Source organism: Schistocerca piceifrons, chromosome 3 (genome assembly GCF_021461385.2).
Source record: "Schistocerca piceifrons isolate TAMUIC-IGC-003096 chromosome 3, iqSchPice1.1, whole genome shotgun sequence".
NCBI classification, from domain to species: domain Eukaryota; kingdom Metazoa; phylum Arthropoda; class Insecta; order Orthoptera; family Acrididae; genus Schistocerca; species Schistocerca piceifrons.
The window spans coordinates 141,229,840-141,253,461 of record NC_060140.1 but is presented as its reverse complement, the minus strand read 5'-3'; the positions used below and the strand labels follow the sequence as shown (position 1 = coordinate 141,253,461).

General features: G+C 43.3%; 1 protein-coding gene across 1 annotated transcript in view; it reads left to right on the top strand.

The window, feature by feature from the left end:
- LOC124788467 (tyrosine-protein kinase receptor torso-like) overlaps positions 1-23,622 on the top strand; it is a 151,629-nt gene that overhangs the window by 22,208 nt on the left and 105,799 nt on the right. The window contains exons 3-4 of the mRNA XM_047255737.1: positions 9,765-9,940; positions 16,027-16,105. Of these exons, the coding sequence (XP_047111693.1) occupies positions 9,765-9,940; positions 16,027-16,105 (255 nt within the window). The remainder of the gene's footprint in view (positions 1-9,764; positions 9,941-16,026; positions 16,106-23,622) is intronic.

Genomic DNA, 23,622 nt, shown 5'->3' with positions numbered 1-23,622 from the left:
CTTGGCGTCTATTGTCTTCTTCCAGAAAAAAATAATCGCATTGCTTGTGTTATCAATCGGATATAATTGCCAGAACACCAGAGCAATGTTGTACAGCGTATTGTACACGCCAAACAAATTCTTTAAAAACAAGTAAGTGCCAAACTTTCTCAAGTGAAGTGAAAATGCGCGTCTTAATCCGTGACTGCATCACCGTAAACTGAGAAGTCAGACAAAAAGAAACAAAAAATATAAAAGACAATTCCTCTAGTATTAAAAGCGAAACGCAGTTGAAAATAAAATAGTAATACTGTACCAAAATAAGACACTACGAGAAAATATATTCTCCATGAATTCTATTGTCCACACCAAATATATTTTGTTAGTTAAAATGATAGCAATGCTTCTGAAGCGCGGTTTCCATGACGGGGAGGTGCGCCAACCGTGGAGTGAATCCGCCCGACGGATTAACGACGAGGTTCGGGATGGCGACCATCTTGGATGTGATTTTTAGAGGGTTTCCGTCATCTCACTAGGCGAAAACAACCTAGGTCAAAACAAGCAAGAGAGGTAACATTAAGAATGCAATGGGAATTCCACAGCGAAATGCAGAAGACAGAGCAGACATGTGGAAAGAGTACATTGAAGGCCCCTAGGGGGGGGGGGGGGGGGGTGGTTTGTCTGATGTAAAAGAAGAAAAAACAGGAGTCGACAGGCTACATATAGGGGATCCATTTTTGGAATCAGAATGTAAAAGTGCTTTGGACGACTTAAGATCAAATAAGGTGGAAGCGATAGAGAACATTCCATGAGAATTCCTAAAACCATTGGGGTTAGTGGCAATAAAACGACTATTCACGTTCGTATGTAGAATTTATGAGACCCATGATACACCATCAGACTTTCGGAAAAGCATCAGCCACACAGTTCCGAAGATAGCAAGAGCCGATAAGTGCGGGAATTACTTTACAGTCAACTTAACAGGTTATGCATGAAAGCTGTGACAAGAATGCTATACCGAGGAATGAAAAAGAAAAGTGGATCAGTTATCTGACGATCAGTTTGGCTTTAGAAAAAGTAAAGGCGCCAGGGAAACAATTCTGATGTTGCGGTTGATAATGGAAGCAATACTGAAAAAATGAAAACACGTTCATAGGATATATCGACCTCGAAAAAGCGTTCAACAAAGTAAAATGTTGCTGGATGTTCGACATTCTGAGAAAAATAGGAGTAACCCTTAGGGAAAGGCGGGTAATATACAATACGTACAAGAACAAAGAGAGAAAAGTAGAACTGGAAGATCAAGAACGTAGCGCTTGGAATAAAAAGGGTGTAAGGCAGAAATGTAATCTTTCGCCAGCATTGGTCCAATCTATACATTTGAGCAGCAATGAAGGAAATAAATGAAAGATTGAAGAGTGGGATTAAAATTCACAGTGAAAGAATATCAATGAGACCATTTGATAATAACATTACTATCTTGACGGAAAGTGAAGAAGAAATTCGAGATCTTTTGAACGGAATGAACAGCTAAACGAGTACAGAATATGGATTGAAAGTTTATTGAAGAAAGACGAAAGTCAATAGAAGTAGCAGAAATAAGAACAATGAGAAACTTAACTACAGCATTGATGGTCAGAAATTAGATGAAATTAAGAAATTCTGCTACCTAGGCAGCGATATAACACATGACAGACGGAGCAAGGAGGACATAATAAGCAGACTAACGCTGGCAAAAAAGGGATTATTGGTTAAAAATCAAATATAGACCTTACTTTGAGGGAGGAATTTCTGAGAATGTAGAATTGTGGGAAAACCGTAACAGAAGAGAATCGAAGCATTTGAGATGTGGTGCTACAGAAGAATGTGGGAAATTAGGTAGGGAATGGGGCGGTTCTGCGCAGAATCGGGGAGGAAAGAAATATGGCAAACTCATGCAAGAAGAAGAGATGGAGGCGATAGGACATGTGTTAGGATATTAGAGAATAACTTCCATGATATCTGAAGGAACTGCAAAGGGTGAAACCTGTAGGGGAACACATCCAACAAATAACTTGGGGCGTAGCTACAAACTGCAACTGTAAGACGAGAAGACTGGCACAGGGGTGTAATTCGTTGCGGGCGACATCAAACCAGGAATAAGATAGAGGACTCAAAAGAAGAGGAAGAAGAAGAATTCGCGCTTCAGTTACACGATTTAGAAAACTTTCCCTCACTTTCACACGACTAACATTAAACGCAGGTAGTTGGCGGACACGTATTCCGTATTGGGGGGGGGGGGGGGGGGATGAAGGGTCGATGACGGGAGGAGAACATCGGGCCACCTTTTAAAATTAACCATGCCACATCGGTAAATAGCCATGCCGACTCTGCCCTGATGCTGGACAAAGGCACACGCAAAGGATGAAGTGAAAGCGATATCGCATAAACTGTCGTAAATCTTTCATCGCCTTTAAAGCTGAGTTGCCTGTCAAATTCACCTGTAACCCAATCTTCACAGCTATTTCTCTCTCTGATTTTACGCACTGTGTCGGCGTGAGTTTGAGCGTGTCTACATCAAAGCCTCTCCGCGCGTGACGTGCGCCTCCAGTGAAATCGCTGATGACGTGGGAGGTGAGACTAGGCAATATTGGAACCGCAGCACTCGCGAAAATTGGGCACGTGGCTCTTTTGTCACGCCCGCGCGTTACACGTGTCGAATATTGAGGCAGCGCCCCAGTGCCCCACCGAGACCTTCCGGCGCTATAATGTCGCCCTGGTTCTGGCTCCGATGCGAGCCCTCTCAAAGGATGTGACGAATTGAAATAATACACGGCTGACTTGTTCGCTTCTATCATATCTGTTTTGAATTACATTGCAACCAATATGCTAGCTGGGTTTTTCCATATAGATGTAACCCTCTCCACAAATCTGTGACGCCTAAAATACGTTTCTGTATGTGCAGAGAGAGAGAACATTTTCTCGCAGTCACCGTGACAGGCAGATTCTTAACATTTGAGACTGAAATGTGGGTCGCTGCGTTGCGCTGTGAGATGTTCTTCATCTACTTGAACAGCTCTTGGGAGCTAATGTGCAGCATGGACGCGTCTATTTCAACCGTTCATAGTTGTTATTACTGATCTTGAATAACGTAAGTTATCGAACTTATACAAATATTACGCGATGGAGGTAACTTCGATGTAAATCTCTCTAAAAAAAGGATTATGGTAGACGTTATCCTTAGAATTTGTGAGCTTATTTTTTAGACGTTACAAATTTGTCAACTTAGGCACTGTCAAGTAAAATGTTCTTTTTTAAGCTAATGAATCCTGTGCAAAATTTTATGGAAAGAAGAAGAGCATTGTCGCTAGTGGGTCGGTGGAGAGAGCGATGAGTGTTGCATACGTGCCTCCTCCAGCGAAAACACTAAATTAGGTGAACAGATGGGATTACAAGGCCAAGGAAAGGCTTGAAGTTGACTCTCCATTAATTATTCTTCTCTACAACAAGTTTATGGGAGGAGTGATTGTCTTACGTTTACTACACTACTGGCCATTAAAATTGCTACACCACGAAGATGACGTGCTACACACGCGAAATTTAACCGACACGAAGAAGATGCTGTGATATGCAAATGATTAGATTTTCAGAGCATTCACACAAGGTTGGCGCCGGTGGCGACACCTACAACGTGCTGAGATGAGGAACGTTTCCAACCGATTACTCATACACAAACAGAAGTTGACCGGCGTTTTCTGGTGAAACGCTGTGGTGATGCCCCGTGTAAGGAGGAGAAATGCGTACCATCACGTTTCCGTCGGACTGTAGCCTATCGCGATTGCTGTTTATCGTATCGCGACATTGCTGCTCGCGTTGGTCGAAATCCAATGACTGTTAGCAGAATATGGAATCGGTGGCTTCGGGAGGGTAATACGGAACGCCGTGCTGGATCCCAACGGCCTCGTATCACTAGCAGTCGAGATGAGAGGCATCTTATCCCCATGGCTGTAACGGATCGTGCAGCCACGTCTCGATCCCTGAGTCAAGACATGGGGACGTTTGCAAGACAACAACCATCTGCACAGACAGTTCAACGACGTTTGCAGCAGCATGGACTATCAGCTCGGAGACTATGCCTGCGGTTATCCTTGACGCCGTATCACAGACAGAAGCGCGTGCGATAGTGTACTCAACGGCGAACCTGGGTGCACGAATGGCAAAACGTCATTGTTTCGGATGAATCCAGGTTATGTTTACAGCATCATGATGGTCGCATCCGTGTTTGGCGACATTGCGGTGAACGCACATTGGAAACGTGTATTCGTCATCGCCATACTGGCGTATCACCCGACGTGATGGTATGGGGTGCCATCGGTTACACTCGTTCACTTCTTGTTCGCATTGACGGCACTTTGAAGAGTGGACACTAGATTTCGGATGTGTTACGACCCGTGGCTCTACCCTTCATTCGATCCCTGCGAAACCCTACATTTCTGGAAAATAATGCACAACCGCATGTTGCAGGTTCTGTACGGGCCTTTCTGGATACACAAAATGTTCGCTGCTGCCCTGGCCAGCATATTCTCCAGATCTCTCACGAACTGAAAACGTCTGGTCAATGGTGCCGAGCAACTGACTCGTCACAATACGCCAGTCACTACTCTTGATGAACTGTGGAATCGTGTTGAAGCTGCATGGGCAGCTGTTCCTGTGCACTCCATCCAAGCTCTGTTTGACTCAATGCCCAGTCGTATCAAGGCCTTCATTACGGCCAGAGGTGGTTGTTGTGGGTACTAATTTCTCAGGATCTATGCACCCAAATTGCGTGAAAATGTAATCACGTGCCCGTTCTAGTATAATATATTTGTCCAATGAATACCCGTTTATCATCTGCATTTCTTCTTGGTGTAGCTGTTTTAATGGCCAGTAGTGTAAGTGCGTAGTACAAAGGCTACATCAGATCGAAGCAGTACTGCCTTCGGCGATTTTCTCAATCCCTTGATATGATGGGAGTGAATCTATGGCTATTGCACAGGAGGGATTGTGACTCTCATGGTGTACCCACAAATAAGCAGAGGCCACTTTGGCACTTGAAAGACGAAGTAGCTGCTGACCTATGCAAAATGAAGAATAGGGAAAGACCGTCTTAAAATGCAGATTCTGAATACGCAATGAAGTAGAAAATAGGTCATGCATTAAAGGCAATTTCCCCAGAAGGTTGTGCTTTAGGACAACGTTGGACATTGATTGTGTCTGCGTAGAGAGATGTATACAAGATTCCAAACTGCAAAGGAAGTCCTGCATTTACTTTCCAGAAGAGTAATGTTAATTTGTGCATCGGCAAGAAAGGACGCTGTTTCCTGAACTTTCATAAAGAGTAAAAACTGTGAGGGGCAAAAGTTTCAAATGGTTCAAATGGCTATGAGCACTATGGGACTTAACTTCTGAGGTCATCAGTCCCCTAGAACCTAGAACTACTTAAACCTAACTAACCTAAGGACATCACACATATCCATGCTGAGGCAGGATTCAAACCTGCGACCGTAGCGCTCACGCGGTTCCAGACTGTAGCGCCTAGAACCGCTCGGCCACTCCGTCCGGCAAAAGTTTCAAATTGGTAAATAATTGCGTATGTCAGAAAAGTATATACGTGGTGGTAAACTTAAAAATTTCAGCGGAACTATCTTTGGAACAATAACACATACAGAAAAACGACATTCACTGTTATGAATGTAAGGCACGAGCTCATAACAAGTAATTACCGTGAGACATTCTAAAACGTAAGTAAGTGTTATTTTCAACACAAACTTACGTTTTTTTTTTTTTGTTAATCGACACCCCGTATTATTTCTTAAGCAACCAATAACATGGAAAAAATTGGTTGCATTGAAAAGTGAAACTGACGTTTGAAATAAACGAAACGCCCTGCTGTTGCACGTCATGAGATGCAAACGTGAACCACACGTTTCTCGTAATCGCAGTGTGATTGACGTACTGCGATGCAATAAATACTGCGCTAGGTGCTATTTACACTGCTATTAAGTGGACTGGAAATAATACAGGTGTCGAGTCTCGCAACTACGTACAACTAGCATTTACTTCTTTGTTAAATCCCTGGTCAGCCATTAATTATGTTTACCGTGGCCGGTGATATTACTCTTCACGTTATCGGTATGTCCATTATAGTACTGTAGTAAAGGTCAATAAGACACTAACGAGCAGACCCTTTCCTTATTGTTCGTAGTGTGAAAGTCAGGTTTGAATATCTATAGTAACTCCAGTGATATCTGCACTGAAATGTTTAAATGGTCCACCATGAATATCAGCATTCAGAAGGCAAAATTTTATTTCCAGAATCAGATTTTCACTCTGCAGCGGAGTGTGCGCTGATATGAAACTTCCTGGCAGATTAAAACTGTGTGCCCGACCGAGGCTCGAACTCGGGACCTTTGCCTTTCGCGGGCAAGTGCTCTAGGAGACGAGGTACTGGCAGAAGTAAAGCTGTGAGTACCGGGCGTGAGTCGTGCTTCGGTAGCTCAGCTGATAGAGCACTTGCCCGCGAAAGGCAAAGGTCCCGAGTTCGAGTCTCGGTCGGGCACACAGTTTTAATCTGCCAGGAAGTTTCAAAATTTTATTTATTTGTATCCTTAAATACCTAACACAACAAATATGTAACCGTACAAAATATGTAAACGTGAATTAATGTACATTCATCAGTATATGTTAATTGTCACTCTTAAGTGTTATTGCTTAAAATTTTGTCTGTTGAGGGTTAAGCAAATAAGATTTGGGCAACAAGTTTCAAAAATTTTGGAGAAACATTCTTTCACACCAAACTGTGTTTACGAACAAGTTTCTTTATTTATCTACTGTTTTATTCATACTTACTGGTTTAGGGTCCTCTGGTCTACTTTTACATCGGATCAACCAGAAACTAGTCACAACCAAAACTCTTATAACATACTGTTTTGCATGGTTCTCAGGAATGCTCGTTGCTCCATCCAACAGCGTCTTCACAGACGGGAACTAGAGAACCAAACTTCGAGTCATATGACGTGCGTTGCAAGAAACTGTTTTATGTAAACGAAGCAAAGCTACATCTGTCTCTCTACGTAGGTTCTCTGTATCGGTTTTATGTTTTCTGAAAAAAAATTAAAAGACCACAGTTTTTAGGTTCGTATACGTATGTTGTTTGCTATGCGGTATTCCTCACTCGATTCTAAAGAAACTATTCAGTAAAGAAGAAAGTTACACATCTTATGGCCTTATGCCACGGCATGATAATGAAGTGTTTTTCTTTTCTATATTGCTTGTAGTTATTGTGATACAATAAAACACCGTGGGTATTTCGAAACGTTTGCAGTGAAAAATGTAGTCAGGGGCCAGTTTACGTCTGGTGCATTTTATGTCAACATTGCCGTGTACAAAGTGTAGCTAACATAGTGAAATTGTTTTTAACGCTGTAAAGGTGCGCCGTACCTCTTTGCCGTCTTGACTAAATTGGTGATGCACTGTATCTATTGGACGTTGTTGATGATGAGGTCAGCAACTACACGCTACACAGAAGACTATTGGCATCTAGTGTACTATGTCTCGTTACTTATTGTATTACTCCGGTCGCAATATTAGTGTTACACCGATACGCACCACATAAGGTGAACTTTCATTTTATTTTTTTATACGCGTATTTTGGTTCTTGCCGGTTCAGCAACCTCAGTCATGGAAAGACGATACGATAGCGTATTGGAGACGAGTGTTGTTGTCAGTTATGATGATGTGAACGTGAAGAGATCAGAATACCCAGTTCCCGAGGGAAATAATCTTCGACCCGTCTGGGAATCGAACGTGGGACCCTTTAGTTAACAACTGGAAATCCCGATCGCGAAGATGCCGAGGCAGACCGTGAGCTGTGTTTACTGTATCACACATCGTATTCCCTCAGGGGAAACTGCGCCTAAGAAAACTGAGATATATCTGATAGAGTAATTAGACACTTGAACTAGGTGATCTGGAAAGCCAATACTTACGAGTATTTTCTAAGTTAATTGGCGAGGAAAAAGAGGAAATAATGTGACAATAGCATGAAAAGGATGGCTGCTACTCGGCATCTAGCGGAGATGCTGCGTCGCAGATATGCACACGAAAACGACTGTCAGACAAAGCTTTGGGCCAAACAGGCCCTCATCATAATAAACAATACACAGGAAGACTCACAAGGAGACCCTCCATACTGTAAATCACTGATTTTGACGCGCTTTTAATATGTTGTAGAGACACTTACCCTGAGTACCTGGCTATCTGGTTTTTGAGAGACGGGCCGTGGTTTTTGAGATAATCGATTTTGAAGTTCATTGCTTACTTTTAATTCCCGTAATATTGCACGTATTCCGACAAGTCAGTGTAGCACAGCGCTCTAAAGGTTTACGGCTACCGCATTGAAGGTACCTTGTTCGAATCCTGCTCGTGTACTTTTTCTTTCCAAATCGACGGAATTTTTCAGTTTTTTTTTCAAAGAATATCAACAAACAGTGTAAGGTGTGCGAAATTCTAAAGATATATTCAGTTATTAGTTTTTTTCAAATATTCATTCCGTTTGTGGTTCGCAGTTGGAGTTCCAAATGTTCGTACAACGGTCGCTTCATGTATTAGCTGAAATCGATCTCTGCCCATAATCGTCCCCTCTCCCGTGAATACCGTTAGCCGTAACGGGATCCCCAGCTCCTGGTTGCGGCCAATGAGGATGTGAGCTGCATTCGTTTATGTTCGCATCTAACTACAGCGTCAATTGCTCCCAAAGCGTGTCTAGTGCAATGGGTTAGAAAAATTCTGTGAAATGGAAGAACAAAGTGTTTTTGCGGTAGTGCAGCCGGAAGAAGATCCACAAGTAGAGGAGTTGAACGAATAATCAAAAGAGGAAATCACAAATACCACTAAATACGCCGAAAATCTACTCCGCGATTTGAATGTCTTAAGGGATACACCCCCTAGCATTATCTCTGCCAATTCCGTTGCAATCGGTGATGAGATATGTATCGCAATACAGGATCGTTTGGCCGAAAGACAGATCATTATTGATGATGAACTGATAGATTTCAGCGAAGATGAATTGGGAGAATATGATGCGAACCATAAACAGAATGAATATTTGAAAAAATTAATGACTGTGAATATCTTTATAATTTCGAACACCTTACACTGTTTTTTGATATTCTTTGAAATGAAATAAAAAAATTCCGTCGATTTGGAAAGAAAAAGTACACGAGCAGGATTCGAACACGGTACCTCCAGCGCGTTAGCTGTGATCCTTTACCGCTGCGCTACGCTGACTTACTGGGATTATATGTATTGTTACGGGTATAAAAAGTGCGCAATGAACTTCAAAATCAATTTTTACAAAAAAAAACAACGTCCGTCGCTAAAAAACCGGATAGCCAGGTACTCAGGGTAGATGCCTCTGCAACATATTTGAAGCGCATCAAAATCAGTGATTTACAGTATGGAGGGTCCCCTTGTCAATCTCTTTGAGTTTGCTTGAGTGTGTCTGTGTATGTTGTCTAATCTGATGATAGCCTGTTTGGCCCGAAGCTTTGTCTGACGGTCTTTTTGTCGTGTCGATCTGCGACTCAGCATCCCCGCTGTGTGGTGAACGGTAACTAGCCTTTGCGTAACATAGTTGTTATTCCATCCCGTATATTCCATTGTTTGAGGAGATAATGTTCAGTGCTTACCGAGTAGAGACGTACATGTTCTGGCATGTACTCGGTGACGGTGTGAGTAGACGGTGTGTAACGGCCGCCGTGTCGCAGCTGGTGCTGGTGGTGGTGCTGCCCACGGTGTCGTTCGTGGTGGCGGCGGCGCTGGCGGCGGCCATGATGTACCAGCGCTGCGGCTGCGCGGGCTGGCTGCGTCGCAAGCTGGGCGAGGGCCGGCTGCGGCCCGTCTACAGCTGCCGCGGCGTCTACAAGGCCGTCAGCATCGACAGGTAGGCCAGCGCTGACCAGCTACTACACATAAAGCAATGCCCTGGCCTGGTGGTAGTACTGCGTTGCTAGCTTGAATGAGACGCTTACTTCTAGAGCCATCGCTTCCTCTAACGTGATTAGATGCTATCCCTGAAATACGATTTTGGCAGGTTTATGAAGCAGCCACTGCGCACTTGATAATCTCTTCAGTAGACTCAGACGGGTTCAAATTGCAAATTTCTTGAATCGATTATGGTACTCAGATTTCAGTGTTATATGACGAAGCTGGGACACTAACATGAAAAGAAAACGACGCACCACGAAGGAAATATCCGAATGATGTGGAAACCGGTAGATACGATGTACGTGTACAGACTGCCCAATGATTACAATTTCAGAAGAAATGGATGAGTTATTCAAATGGAAGAGCTACACAAATTGAGCAAGTGAATAACGCGTTGGTCCACCTCTGGCCATCATGCAAGCAGTTATTCGGCTTGCCATTGACTGATAGAGTTACTTGATGTCCTCCTGAGGGATGTCGTGCCAATTTCTGTCCAATTTGAGCGTTACATAGTCCGAATCCAGAGTAGGTTGAAGGACCCAACCCATAATACACCAAACATTCTTTATTTGGGGAGAGATCCGGCGACCTAGCTGGTCATTGAGGCTCAGTTTTTAAGCGGAACTCGTGACTGAAGATAGCCGGCCGCGGTGGCCGAGCGGTTCTAGGCGCTTCAGTCCGAAACTGTGCGGCTGCTACGGTCGCAGGTTCGAATCCTGCCTCGGGCATGGATGTGTGAGATGTTCTTAGGTTAGTTAGGTTTAAGTCCCCTAGGACTGATGACGTCAGATGTTGAGTCCCATAGTGCTCAAAGCCATTTGAACCATTTTTTGACTGAAGATGATTGTACTTCATTCAATGTAATTCCAGGCCGGCGAATTGTCTGGAGACGCATCACGCTGTCGTGTGATACTGACGTGACTGTCACCCACTGTGAGTCATGGTCTGTAGTGACATTCCCTTTCATACCAGGACCCCTTTGGTTGACAGCACAGCCGCACGTCGGCGATATTCTACGTCCTGTTTTGTTGCCCTTTATAGTAAACCATCCTGGGCTTACACTTCATCAAAATAGTCCCCCCCCCCGCCCCCCCCTCCCCCACCCCCACACACATTCTACTACTCTTGGTATTTGCTGAACCGTAACCCTATGCCAGGAAGCTGGCCTGATCGCTGTGCAATTGTGGACCTTTGGAGCATTGTTGGCCTGGCCCTCCTACCAGCTCGGAATTGTGATGACCTGACGTGCCAATTGGACAGAATCTGGCAGTGCATCCGTCAGGAGGACATCCAACGAATCTGTCAGTCAATTCCAAGCCGAATAACTGCTTGCTTAAGGACCAAAGATGGAACAATGCACTACTGACTTCCTCAATATACACTTTAAAAATGTGTATTTAATGAAAGAAACATAATATAACCTTCTGTTATACATCATTACAAGAGTATTTAAAAAGGTTTTTTTTTCACTCAAAACCAAGTTCAGAGATGTTCAGTATGGCCCCCTCCAGACACACGAGCAATATCAACCCGATACTCCAACTCGTTCCACACTCTCTGTAGCATAACAGGTGTAACAGTTTGGATAGCTGCTGTTATTTCTCGTTTCAAATCATCAATGGTGGCTGGGAGAGGTGGCCGAAACACCATATCCTTAACATACCCCCATAAGAAAAAATCGCAGGGGGTAAGATCAGGGCTTCTTGGAGGCCAGTGATGAAGTGCTCTGTCACGGGCTGCCTGGCGGCTGATCCATCATCTCGGGTAGTTTACGTTCAGGTAGTTACGGACAGATAAGTGCCAATGTGGTGGCGCTCCATCCTGCTGAAATATGAATTGTTATGCTTCTTGTTCGAGCTGAGGGAACAGCCAATTCTCTAACATCTCCAGATACTGTAGTCCAGTTACAGTAGCACCTTCGAAGAAAAAGGGACCAAAAACTTTTCCCTTTGCACAAACACCCATTCTCTGTAAACTGTTTATACCAACGTTTAATACACCACCTATCACAAGGTTTAACACCATACTTCGTTCGAAATGCACGCTGAACAACTGTCGTCGATTCACTTCTGCCGTACTCAATAACACAAAAAGCTTTCTGTTGAGCGGTCGCCATCTTAGCATCAACTGACGCTGACGCCTAGTCAACAGCGCCTCAAGCGAACAAATGTACAACTAAATGAAACTTTATAGCTCCCTTAATTCGCCAACAGATAGTGCTTTGCTCTGCCTTCTGTCGTTGCAGAGTTTTAAATTCCTAAAGTTGTGGTATTCTTTTGAATCACCCTGTATGATGCTCGTTCTCTTGAATAAATAATCCGAGTTCTCTGAAATTGCAATCCTTTGTTTGTCTTTAAATGTACATCTCATTTACCCATTTCGATCCCATTTGGATAAGTTGTTCTTGGTGCATGTTTTTTTATTGTTAATATTAGCATGTAATTTACCTACTGACGCTTCGTTGGGCACTAGCCCAGGAAGGTAATTACATGGTGATGATTTTTATGTTGTCCAGATTGAGAAACTTATCAGATGTGAAGGTAGAGGTTAAGTATGTGATGAAAGCCTCTGATAGTGCGACTGTCCTGAATGCATATATTACAGCCGTTCTCCACCGCGGCACCAGGAGCGGGGGTGGGGAGAAGCGGTGGCGAACCCATCGCCCTGGCTGTGTTTCAGCCACGGGAAAGTAAGCTGGTACTCATGTGATAACAGGATGAGTGGAGTTGCGGCCGTCCTAGAGGGATTACTCGCTGTAATTGAACCTGGGACCACCAGGCCTGTAGTCCAGTGCTCTACCCACTGGACCACCATGGCTACATAAACTGTATTTATTAACTGCACGCTTAGCACTTGAATGCAGCATATAGAGCTAAGTGTTAGATGAGTCAGCTGTGTGAATGTAATTAGAGTACAGCTCAGCCATATTTGTTTTCACGCGTTTATTTTATACTGAACCACAGCTACACTAATTGTAATTACCCTTTTAAAAAACTTGTTCTGAAACTATCGTATTTCCATTATATGGACTATTGCATTAATAATTATTTCAAGATCACTTACTTTGGTCTTAGCTACCGCTCTGAGAGAAACAGAAGATTGTCAGTTTGACTGTTACTGGAGCACTTTATTGTCTGTCACTACCAGGTGCTTGGTGGTGTACTGACATCAAAGTGACAATTGGTTGACATTCTCAGTTTCTTTACTGGCTACGACTGTCCCCGCCAATCAGTTTAATGCTCCGAAACTGTCCTGAATGACTTTATATCTTAAATCAAGACGCCTTACATGAGGCAGATGCTTCGAAGATGAAATTGTGTGGAGGTCACTCATAATACTAATTATTTTGTTTTGTGCCATGGGTACTTCTTACGTTACGTGCTACGGCTTAATTCTGTCTATAGGACACTGATGAATGAAAAAGGTAAATATCTTACGTTACTAATTTATTTGTGTTCATGGACAGAGAGTATCTCTGTGGCAAAAATAGCATGTGTAATATACGGCCTTCATTGGTTTTATCAACAAAACAGACATGAAAATAGTACATTCATTATGAGTGAAAAACACACAGCACTGCTCTGATATGCTATAATGTTTAATATTTTATGAAGCGCTTATCGGCAGTTACGCTACCTTCAGGTAGAAGGATAAATATGTGTGGTTCTGAAATTTTTGTGGAAGAACGTGGGAGGAATTATTTCGGTAAAAATAAGATGTAAAACTATGTAATTTATATGAGAAAAGTAACTACATGAGAAATTACAACACTGGATTTGAAAAGAAAACTAAGTACAACAGTATAAACCTATTCCAAGCGGGTGATTGAATAACACAATCTTGGTTCAACTCTGGCAAATGTTCCAATGGGGTGACTGAACAAGGTATTCTTGTCTTTTATAGGTCCAAAATAACAAATCAGCAAAATATTACAAAGAGACAAGCAGATAAATGAAACAACTATTATTAAACAAAATAAAATTTTCATATGGTAAGTGAAGCTACAGCAAGAAAAATGGAGCATTTGAGTAGGAGAGGTAGATTACAAAATGGTCCAGACTAGATAATTAGCATAATCAGCAGTTGGAAGTGGTGATTAGGGAAACTGTCTCTCATGATTCAGTTCTAAGCCTTGCCTAGTGTATATAAGTTTATTACCTTCCGTTACTTTAAGGTAGCTCGCCTACCTCTCGTTGTGTACTTCTTGCTGCACCTTGTAATCTGGTCAACATTAAGCGGCTGATATTCAAAAGCGAGTAGCATGGAGAGCTGCATCAAACCAGTCCCAGGACTGAAGACCACAACAACAACATTCAGAAGCACAGTCTCCTTATCTAAATATCCTGTTATTTGGCGTTTCTTTCAAATGGGTAGTTACTGTCCTGCCAGATTGTCTGTGAAGAATAAATATTGTAGAATATTAATACAGTGTCGTTTGTTTTTCACTTATAGTATATAAAATATCCTGCCATGGATCAATGGAACGGTCAACTAATACGCAGTACATTCAACCCTCTCTTCTATATTTGACAGTAAAAAACAGAGTGAGCTGATAATTTTTTCCCCAGAGTTTAAAGCTTTACCAGACCTATACTATCTACCATGCTGTCTTCTTCCCAACCTTCTGCTGCTTCAAATGTGCAGGTAACGTACACTGTGTTAATGGAATTATCACGTTTCTGCATTTTTACAGAGACCAGAAACACAATACATTAAAAAATTTTCCGGGCTATGTATTGCAAAGCTGAGAAAATTACATAAGGTTACGTATCAACAGGAGATGGCATTATATTCATAATATCAAGGCGAAAAATACGTGTTTAAAAAGTAATTTTGGTAGTTGTTGCCTTTGATGTCTGTTCTGATCGTTTTAAAAGATTTGGTTCTCTTATCGTTCTCCCACTTTCTTGTTTCACTGTCATACTGTATCTTACTCCCAACCGTATTCCATCCCCCCCCCCCCCCCTCTCCCCTCCCCCACTCCCCACACACACACCCTTCCACGAAATTGGTGTCTCAGTTTACAGAGCAATACGATTTCCAGGAAGCAAACTGTTATGCTTGTATCAAGTTGCAACTTGATATTCTTTAATAATGCCGAATTTTAAAAGTAAAGTAAAGTGTGACAATGCTCACTTCACTGTACAACGGTTTGCTTTAAGTTTTCAAAACGTTAAAAAGCAGTATAGGAATAAGATTAAAACCTTGTCTTGAATTTGTGACTGCACGTTTATGGGATGACTTTCTCACTTAACTTGTGGTCTATTTCGATTGCTGGTTCTTCGTTCAGCTAACCTCGGAGTATGTTGTTTTATGCTTTAAGAAAGAGGTCACTGGATTCGTAATAGCTCCTATGTTAAAGTTCGAAGGAAAAGTTACAGGAATTAAGTTTGTTTCTGCACATTTTAATTAATGCTTCTTAGTTTCAATAGTTGCAATACAGTAATTCCTTTGGGTATGCACAACAATACGCTACTTCTTACTCGACTCACAACTTCGCAGTCCCACCAAAAGTGAACAAAGGTCAATTAGCTGTACATATACACTATTTGACAATACGATATAATTATGTTTGTGCATTTTTCATTTGCACTTCGTTATTTTCAAATTCGAAATCAAGTCTGGCACTAATTATAAAACATAAACATGAGAATTAATGATACTAGTTTTTCAAAAATGCTTTAGAATTTTGATAAATTTTTTAACATTATGATACTTCATTGGGAATAACTTTGGAATTACTTGTTTGGATGAAAAATACCTCTTTCACTTTAATACGCAAGCAAACAACTTGACTGCATGTGAGTAGAGGCAAGGTGTATTATGCAAGAAATGTTACTGGGTCGATTGGTGAATTTATTATGTGTACTGTGTTGTGTACAATCAAATAACAGTGTGTGGCTGACCAATTTCATTATAAGGTATTACAAACTATATCCTTTCACCTCCAAGTGCGTCTTTCTCTGAGGAGCTTAAAGCCACTTCTCTGTACTAATCATAGCAAATATTTTAGCATCGCCATTTTGTGCTCTCGTGTTTTAGTAGCAGCAGCCGCATCACTCGGGTGTCCTTCCCGGCCTTACAGGAGCGCAGCATACTCTACGTAGAGAAGGAGATAGAGGTGAGTCGCTACACTGGAGCTTACCAGATATTCGACAAGTATTTTCTGTCATGTAGGAGGAGCACGTACTTTGTTACAACAGGCTGGTAAAACTTATTGATCGGCACTCATTGTCATTTTGTAACGGTAAAACCTGGCCTACATCGTGTTACATAAATTAGGTACATCTTTCAGAGTATATTTACTGACGTTAGTCAGTTTACACGCTGCGTATACATGATCCGTTTGCTACTATGGCTAAATACTGATGATTTACAAGTTATTAAACAGTACTATGGTTTAATTTCTTTAAATCACGATATTAGTTTATCTCCTAATGTATACTAGTGACAAACTCAATTTTTTTTAGTCCAGACTTGCTACTTCTCTTGAGCTAAAACGTAAAGTTTATCCGAGAGTAGGAGATGTACACAATAAATGATAATAATCTAGATTTCAAATTTCCTTTGCTATCTGTGAGTTTAAGTTATTGTACAAATGAGAAAAGAATCTAGTGGCAGCTTGTTGGTTTACTTTATGAGCCACTGAGAACGTTAGTGATGGATCACCAACGGTCATCGTTTCTTCATGTGTTTCATCTGTGGAAATCGCAGTTATTGTCAAATTGTGCAGGACTATGTGAGATGAATTTTATCACAGAGTATAAATACCCTTCAAGATGCGCTTACAAGATGATTGTGACGGCACGCAGCCTATTGCTCACACTTCAAGGTCTTATGCAGTCATTAATTTCTTTCTAAGTGATGGGGTCCCCCAAAAATTATTCATTCGTTGATATCTTATGGCACAAGTGCAAAATATGTTAACGTGCTGATTTGTTTCCAAAAGCAGCAACTGCACAAACAGCAAAAGTTGATGAAATTAGTTGTTCCAGCTGCTCAATAATCCGTTTCATCTAGTTCAGGATCTTATCAACATAAAGTTTCAAAAATTTGTAAATTTTGTTTACCGACTACCTTTCTTGAGAAACGATAAATGTATGTTACTACGTTTGCTGTATATAGTTAAATATACTGAGTTCCCCAGAACTATCCTACCTTTTCAGGCAATAGTTATTAGTTCTTTAGAAAGCGGTGTTACTATAATGTTTTGTTGCTTTCCTTTCATCAGAATGGATCGTAATGTGTGAGTCGTCTATAAAAATTACTATCTCTGTTTATTGAATGTTAACTGGATGATCATTCATATACAGGGTGCTCAAAAATTCAGTGCCCAAACTAACAGGGATGGTGACAGAGACAAAAAAAAAAAAAAAAAAAAAAAAAAAAAAAAAAAAAAAAAAAAAAAACATATTCCATTAAAGAACCGCATATTGTTGAAGTAATAAGCGTGCAGGACGTTATTGTGTGTGAGTGATAGTAAAGTGTTGTTAGATGTTTCTCGTTGCTTTATTGTTCTGATCACTACTACGTCACAATGAATGTTCATAATGAGTAACATTAACTTCAGCGCGGAGCTGCTATCGATATAGCAGGGAATCGCGTACTCGCTGGAACATTGCGTGGTGTGTTCTGTGTTTATGTGTCTGCTGCAAAAATTCTTGCGACCAGTTCCGCCTCCGAATCAGAAGAGGTGGAATACCTCTCGGCTTTCAAGCAGCTCCAGACTATGAAGTCTAATGAGGTGAGGTCCGGAGATCTTGCAGGCCAATCCACGGGTCATCTTCAACCGATCCAGCGACTGCCGAAAGTGCTAGTTTGTTACTGCTCGGACTCATTTTGCGGAGTGCACTGGGGCCGCATCATGCTGAAACCGCGTCATCCTGATATCTAAAGTACCTACACCACTGTCGGCGGCAGGTGAACTTCAAGAACACTGTGTATGTTGTTCAGCTGAATTGAGTAGGAAATATGTAAGGACGGTACAGTCGTTACAACTACAGAAAAATTCGTGTTTTTTCTTCACCTGACGCGTTTCGCTTTGTTGAGGTAAGAAGAATAGTTCAAATGGCTCTGAGCACTACGGGACTGAACTGTTGAGGTCATCAGTGCGCTAGATTTTAGAACTACTTAAACCTAACTATCCTAAGGACATCACACACATCCATGCCCGAAGCAGGATTCGAACCTGCGATCGTAGCGGTCGTGCGGTTCCAGACTGTAGCGCCTAGAACCGCTCGGCCACTCCGGCCGGCTGAGGTAAAACATCATCAGCTTTGGCACAAAATAAACAGTTGGTAAATTACGAAATAAATATTGGAAAGAAGTATATAAAACAATTGAAAAAATTACACGGAAAAGACAAGAGCCTTTCCCAACCTTCACCTTCTCCTCCCGGCCTCCCCCCCCCCCCCCCCTTGCCAGTTTCATTTCACTTTCTTGTTCCTCACATTTTCCTCCATCTCACACTACTGTACACTTACGTACACTCATCATTGTTTCTCCCTCATCTGCCTAAAAATGAAAACCACTCCTTCATTATTCCTTCATTAATCTTACACCGTATATAAATACCCAGAAATATAATTAAATAGAACAACACACATACAATTAATTAAAAAGTAATAAATCTATAGCTCAAAGACAGACTACTGGCAATGTTATGTTGGCAACACTACAAAATACAATACGCTCTTAGAAGTATAGAAAACAGTTAACGGTGGTGTGCGATAAAGCGTGCTGTGTAATACTTAATATATGCAAAGTTCTACAGAGCAACCGAAAATTAGACTACATGTATCAGTGCCTAATGATGAAAGACAGCAAAGATTTGCTAGCAGGCGGCATTTCCCGATATCGGCGAGAAACTAGGCAGAAATCATAGTAAGTAAAAACCAACATAAAGCCTAGGCTTTCACGGCCGGCGTCTTCAGTAGTTAATGAACCGTTGACAACGAAGTGTCAGGAAAAAATAGTTTCAACACATCGACCACGACCTATCAGCCCGGAAGTTTTAACTAATAAAAACCAACATATTGTTAAAGAACTGTTTTTTGATATCGAAAATAAATCAACTTGTAAATATCTATAATTACATACTACTGATAATGCTCTGCCTCATTAAAGTAAAACACTAATTTTCTTGTAGTTGTAAGGACGGAACGAAAATACCCTCAAGAACAGTGAAGCAACTACGGAGAATATGGCCACACAAAGGAAGAATTTCATCCGATCATACATACGAATTGTGAAAACGTTAAACACAACGACTTTTATCTGTTCCAGTCCAGTATTACACACGAATGCTCAGTGCTCACTCAATATGTGTTTCTGACGCATGGTTGCTTTACAAATGTATTTGATTTTGTCTTCCTGTTACTTCGGGCACTGAAGTTTTGAACACCCTGTGTAGGCCTACGAGGAATAGGAGAATCAAAATTGCTGCGAAACTCCCTTCATGGTATCTTCCATTACACTAAAATGTTAATGTGTATGTACACAAATGGTGGAGCCTGCCATCTACTTCGGATACTCACATTAGCGTAACTGCAGCTGCTTTAACGAACGCGTCTGTATGGCTCAATAACGCCAAATCTTGATGTAGTGTTGGCAGAAGAGCCAACACTGTGTTTCTAGAGGAGGTCGAAATGCACGCGTTTAATTACACGCTGACTGGCGTGAGGTCTGGAACAGAACAATATCTTGAGAATTGCAAATAAAGTACGTAGATGATGTAATACTTAACTTTAATCCATAATTGTAGAACATCTCTCTTGATGATACATGCTTCACATAATAAATATCAATTGAATACGGCGCCTTGCTAGGTCGTAGCAAATGACATAACTGAAGGCTATGCTAACTATCGTCTCGGCAAATGAGAGCGTAGTTGTCAGTGAACCTTTCCTTGCAAAGTCGGCTGTACAACTGGGGCGAGTGCTAGGAAGGCTCTCTAGACCTGCCGTGTGGTGGCGCTCGGTCTGCAATTACTGACAGTGGCGACACGCGGGTCCGGCGTATACTAATGGACCGCGGCCGATTTAAAGGCTACCACCTAGCAAGTGTGGTGTCTGGCGGTGACACCGCATTCCTCCCCCGCAAATCGGCGAACGGTTGTGTTATAAGGCTTCCGCCCGCCGTGGGGAGGACCCCATGGTGACGTATGCGACGAGGTGGGGAGCCTAACAACAGGCGAGGCTGTGCCACCCGCACCCGGCCATTCGGTCCGAGGGGAGCTAGGAAACGCCTGAAAACCTAGTCCAGGGCGCACGCCAACATGCGGTGTATGCGCCCGTAAAGAGACAGGAGGGGCCGTAGGGTCGACCTCCATCGCGTCGGGGCAGACGACGGGCGAAGACGACATCTGGTCCTGAGGGGGCAAGAGGTCCATGTCGGAGGACAGCTGGTCACGGGAAGCGATCGGCGGCGCGTGACCCAGGGAGGCGCTTGGCGGCTGCAGCGAAGCGTCCACTGCGGGCGTCGCCGGCGGGAGAACAGGCGGCGGCGGCGGCGGCGGCGGCGGCGGCGGCGCGTCGCCATGTGGCAAAATGGAAGGCAGCGCAGCGTCGGTAACACCTGGGGATGAGGCGAGCCAGTAGATGGGTCTCCAGGGCGCTGACCGGACGGCACCGTCGCTGAAAGCAGACGGGGAGCGTCAGAACCCGTGCGACGACAGAGGCGCAGCTGATTGAGATGCCGACGCACCTCACCAGAGGCCCCCAAAACCAGATACAACGCGCGGCCGAGGCAGCGAAGAATGCGTCCTGCGAGCCAACGCTGTGAACCTCGATAGTTGCGATAGTATTCAACGTCGCCTGGAGCAAAGGCAGGCGTCTGCCGCGGCACAGGAACCGGATGCGGCGGATGCAGCAAAGACATCAAGGTTCGATGAGGACGACCGTGGAGCAACTCAGCCGGCGAGCGACCATCTCGGGGCTGAGAGCGATACGAGGACAAGAAGAGCAATAACGCGTCCTCCCGAGAATGCGACTCTTTCAACTTCAACATCTGCGACTTGAAGGTCCGGACCAATCGTTCAGCGGCACAGTTTGACTGAGGCGAAAACGACGCGGATGTCAGATGTTGAATACCATTGGCCTTGCAGAATGACTGAAATTCTGCGGACATGAACTGTGGGCCATTGTCGGAAACAATAGTCTGTGGAAGACCTTCTATGCAAAAGATAGCAGATAACGCTTGGATGATGGCAGATGACGTCGTGGCAGACATCCGGACAACAAAAGGAAAATTACTGAAAGAATCGACCACAACCAACCATCGAGCATTCCAGGATGGACCAGCAAAATCTATGTCAAGCGTTGCCAAGGGGAAGTGGCTTTCGGCCATGCAAAGAATTTCCGCGGTGGTGCGGATTGTTGTTCGGCACACGCCATGCAAGAAGAGCACATAATCGTAATCGCAGCATCGATTCCGAACCAAGTACAGTGCTGACAAGCAAGCTGTTTCGTTCGCACTATACCCCAATGTCCTTGGTGGAGAAGCCGCAAGACAGAGGACTGTAACGAATGTGGGACCACGACCCTGGACTGATCATTATCAGAACGCAACAGCAAAACACCACGTCGTACAAAAAGTCTCTCCTTGTGAGCAAAAAATCGGCGAACCAACGGATCCTCGATCCGTGACTTTGACAAGGGCCATTGCGTAGGAACAAAACGCAGAACGGGAGCAAGGACAGGGTCCGCAGCTGTGGCTGTAGCTACACGACGAAAATCAATCGGAAACGATTCGACCACGTCATCGGTTTCCGAATCAATGAACATGCAAGCAAGTTCGGAAGAATCCTCAGCAACAGGCAAACGGGACAACACATCGGCGTTTCCGTGCTTAGCAGTGGACCGATACAAGATATCGTAGCGGTACTGCGAGAGGAAAATAGACCAGCGAATGAATTTCTACGTTGTACGTGGAGGTACAGGCTTGTTCGGACGAAAAAGTGACGTCAAAGGTTTGTGGTCTGTGATGATGGTAAAGTGACGACCATACAAGAAATCGTGAAACTTAGTAACACCAAAGACGAGAGCCAAAGCTTTTTTCTCTATCTGTGAATAATTTCTTTGCGCAGACGAGAGCAATTTGGACGCAAAGGCAATAGGGCGATCATGCCAGCCATCTTTGTGCGCAAGCACAGCACCGATCCCGAAATCCGAAGCATCTACCATCAACAAAAGGGGTTTCTGGGGATCGAATGGCGTAAGGCAAGTATGTGAAAGCAACGCCGATTTCAACTGGCGAAAGGCGCGTTCGCATTCCGTCGTCCAGACAAACGGAACACCTTTACGGCGTAAGCGATGAAGCGGAGCTGAAATGGAAGAGGCGTGGCGCATATAGCGATGGTGATAACTGATTTTGCCCAGCACACTCTGTAGCTGCTTCAAATTCTACGGCGAAGGCAAGTCTTGTATGGCACGGAGGTGCCCTGGACTGGGATGTATGCCCTGTGCATTGATTACACGTCCCAAATATGGTAAGTCACGAGCAAAAATCACACATTTGTCCTTCCGCAAGCGAAGACCATTTTGTCGCAAGACCTGAAATAATGTTCTGAGATTGGCTAAATGTTCTTCTTCCGTCTTTCCGGAGATCACAATATCGTCCAGATAGTTTGCTGCAGTAGGGACCGAGGTACAAACAGTTTGCAGATATTGCTGAAACAATGCATGGGCGGATGCACACCCGAATGGCAGTCTTTTGAATCGGTACAAACCAAGATGCTTGTTAACCACCAAGACGCGCTGGGATTCGTCGTCCACTGGTATTTGCAAGTACGCATCTGCTAGGTCCAACTTCGAAAAATATTTACCCGGGCACAGTTTGTCAAAAAGATCTTCCGGGCGGGGTAAAGGATAAGTTGCAATCACTAATTGTGGATTCACTGTTGCCTTGAAGTCCACACAAAGTCTCAATTTTCCGGAAGGTTTTGGCAAAATTACTAAGGGTGATGCCCAGAGAGAAGCCTGCACACGTTCAATCACACCTTGTGATTCCAAATCGTGTAATGTTCTTGCGACCTCATCACGCAATGCGTGGGGAACATTGCGCGCTCTGAAAAATTTCAGTTGCGCGTTTACTTTCAGTTCCAAATGTGCTGTATAGTTCGTAGCGCAACCGAGGCCCGGTGCAAAAATGTCTGCAAATTCTTCACATAGACTAGAAACACTGGCTGAAGGTACAGTCTGATTCACTGATAGGACCTGATTGACTATAGACAAGTTAAACAACTGAAATAAATCCAAACCAAACAAGTTCACTGCAGAAGAAGAACGAAGTACGTAAAAGACACAAGTTTTGTTTGTCCCTTGTATGTTGCAAGAAGGCTGCACTGTCCTAATACAGGGATATTCTGATCGGAATAACTAGTTAACTTAACATTTGCGGCACACAACGGAGGTTTGCCCAGTTGTTTGTACGTGTCTGTATTGATCAATGAAACTGCAGCGCCGGTATCGAGCTGGAATGGGATCACGTTGCCATGAATGTCCAAGTCTACAAAAAGTTTATTGTCCTGCTGACGACAAGAGCGACTGTCTCGTGCAACGTGAACAGACACTGGTACAGAAGCACTTGCGACCTGACGGGATTTCCGTCGACGTCGACACACACTGTGTGGGACGAACA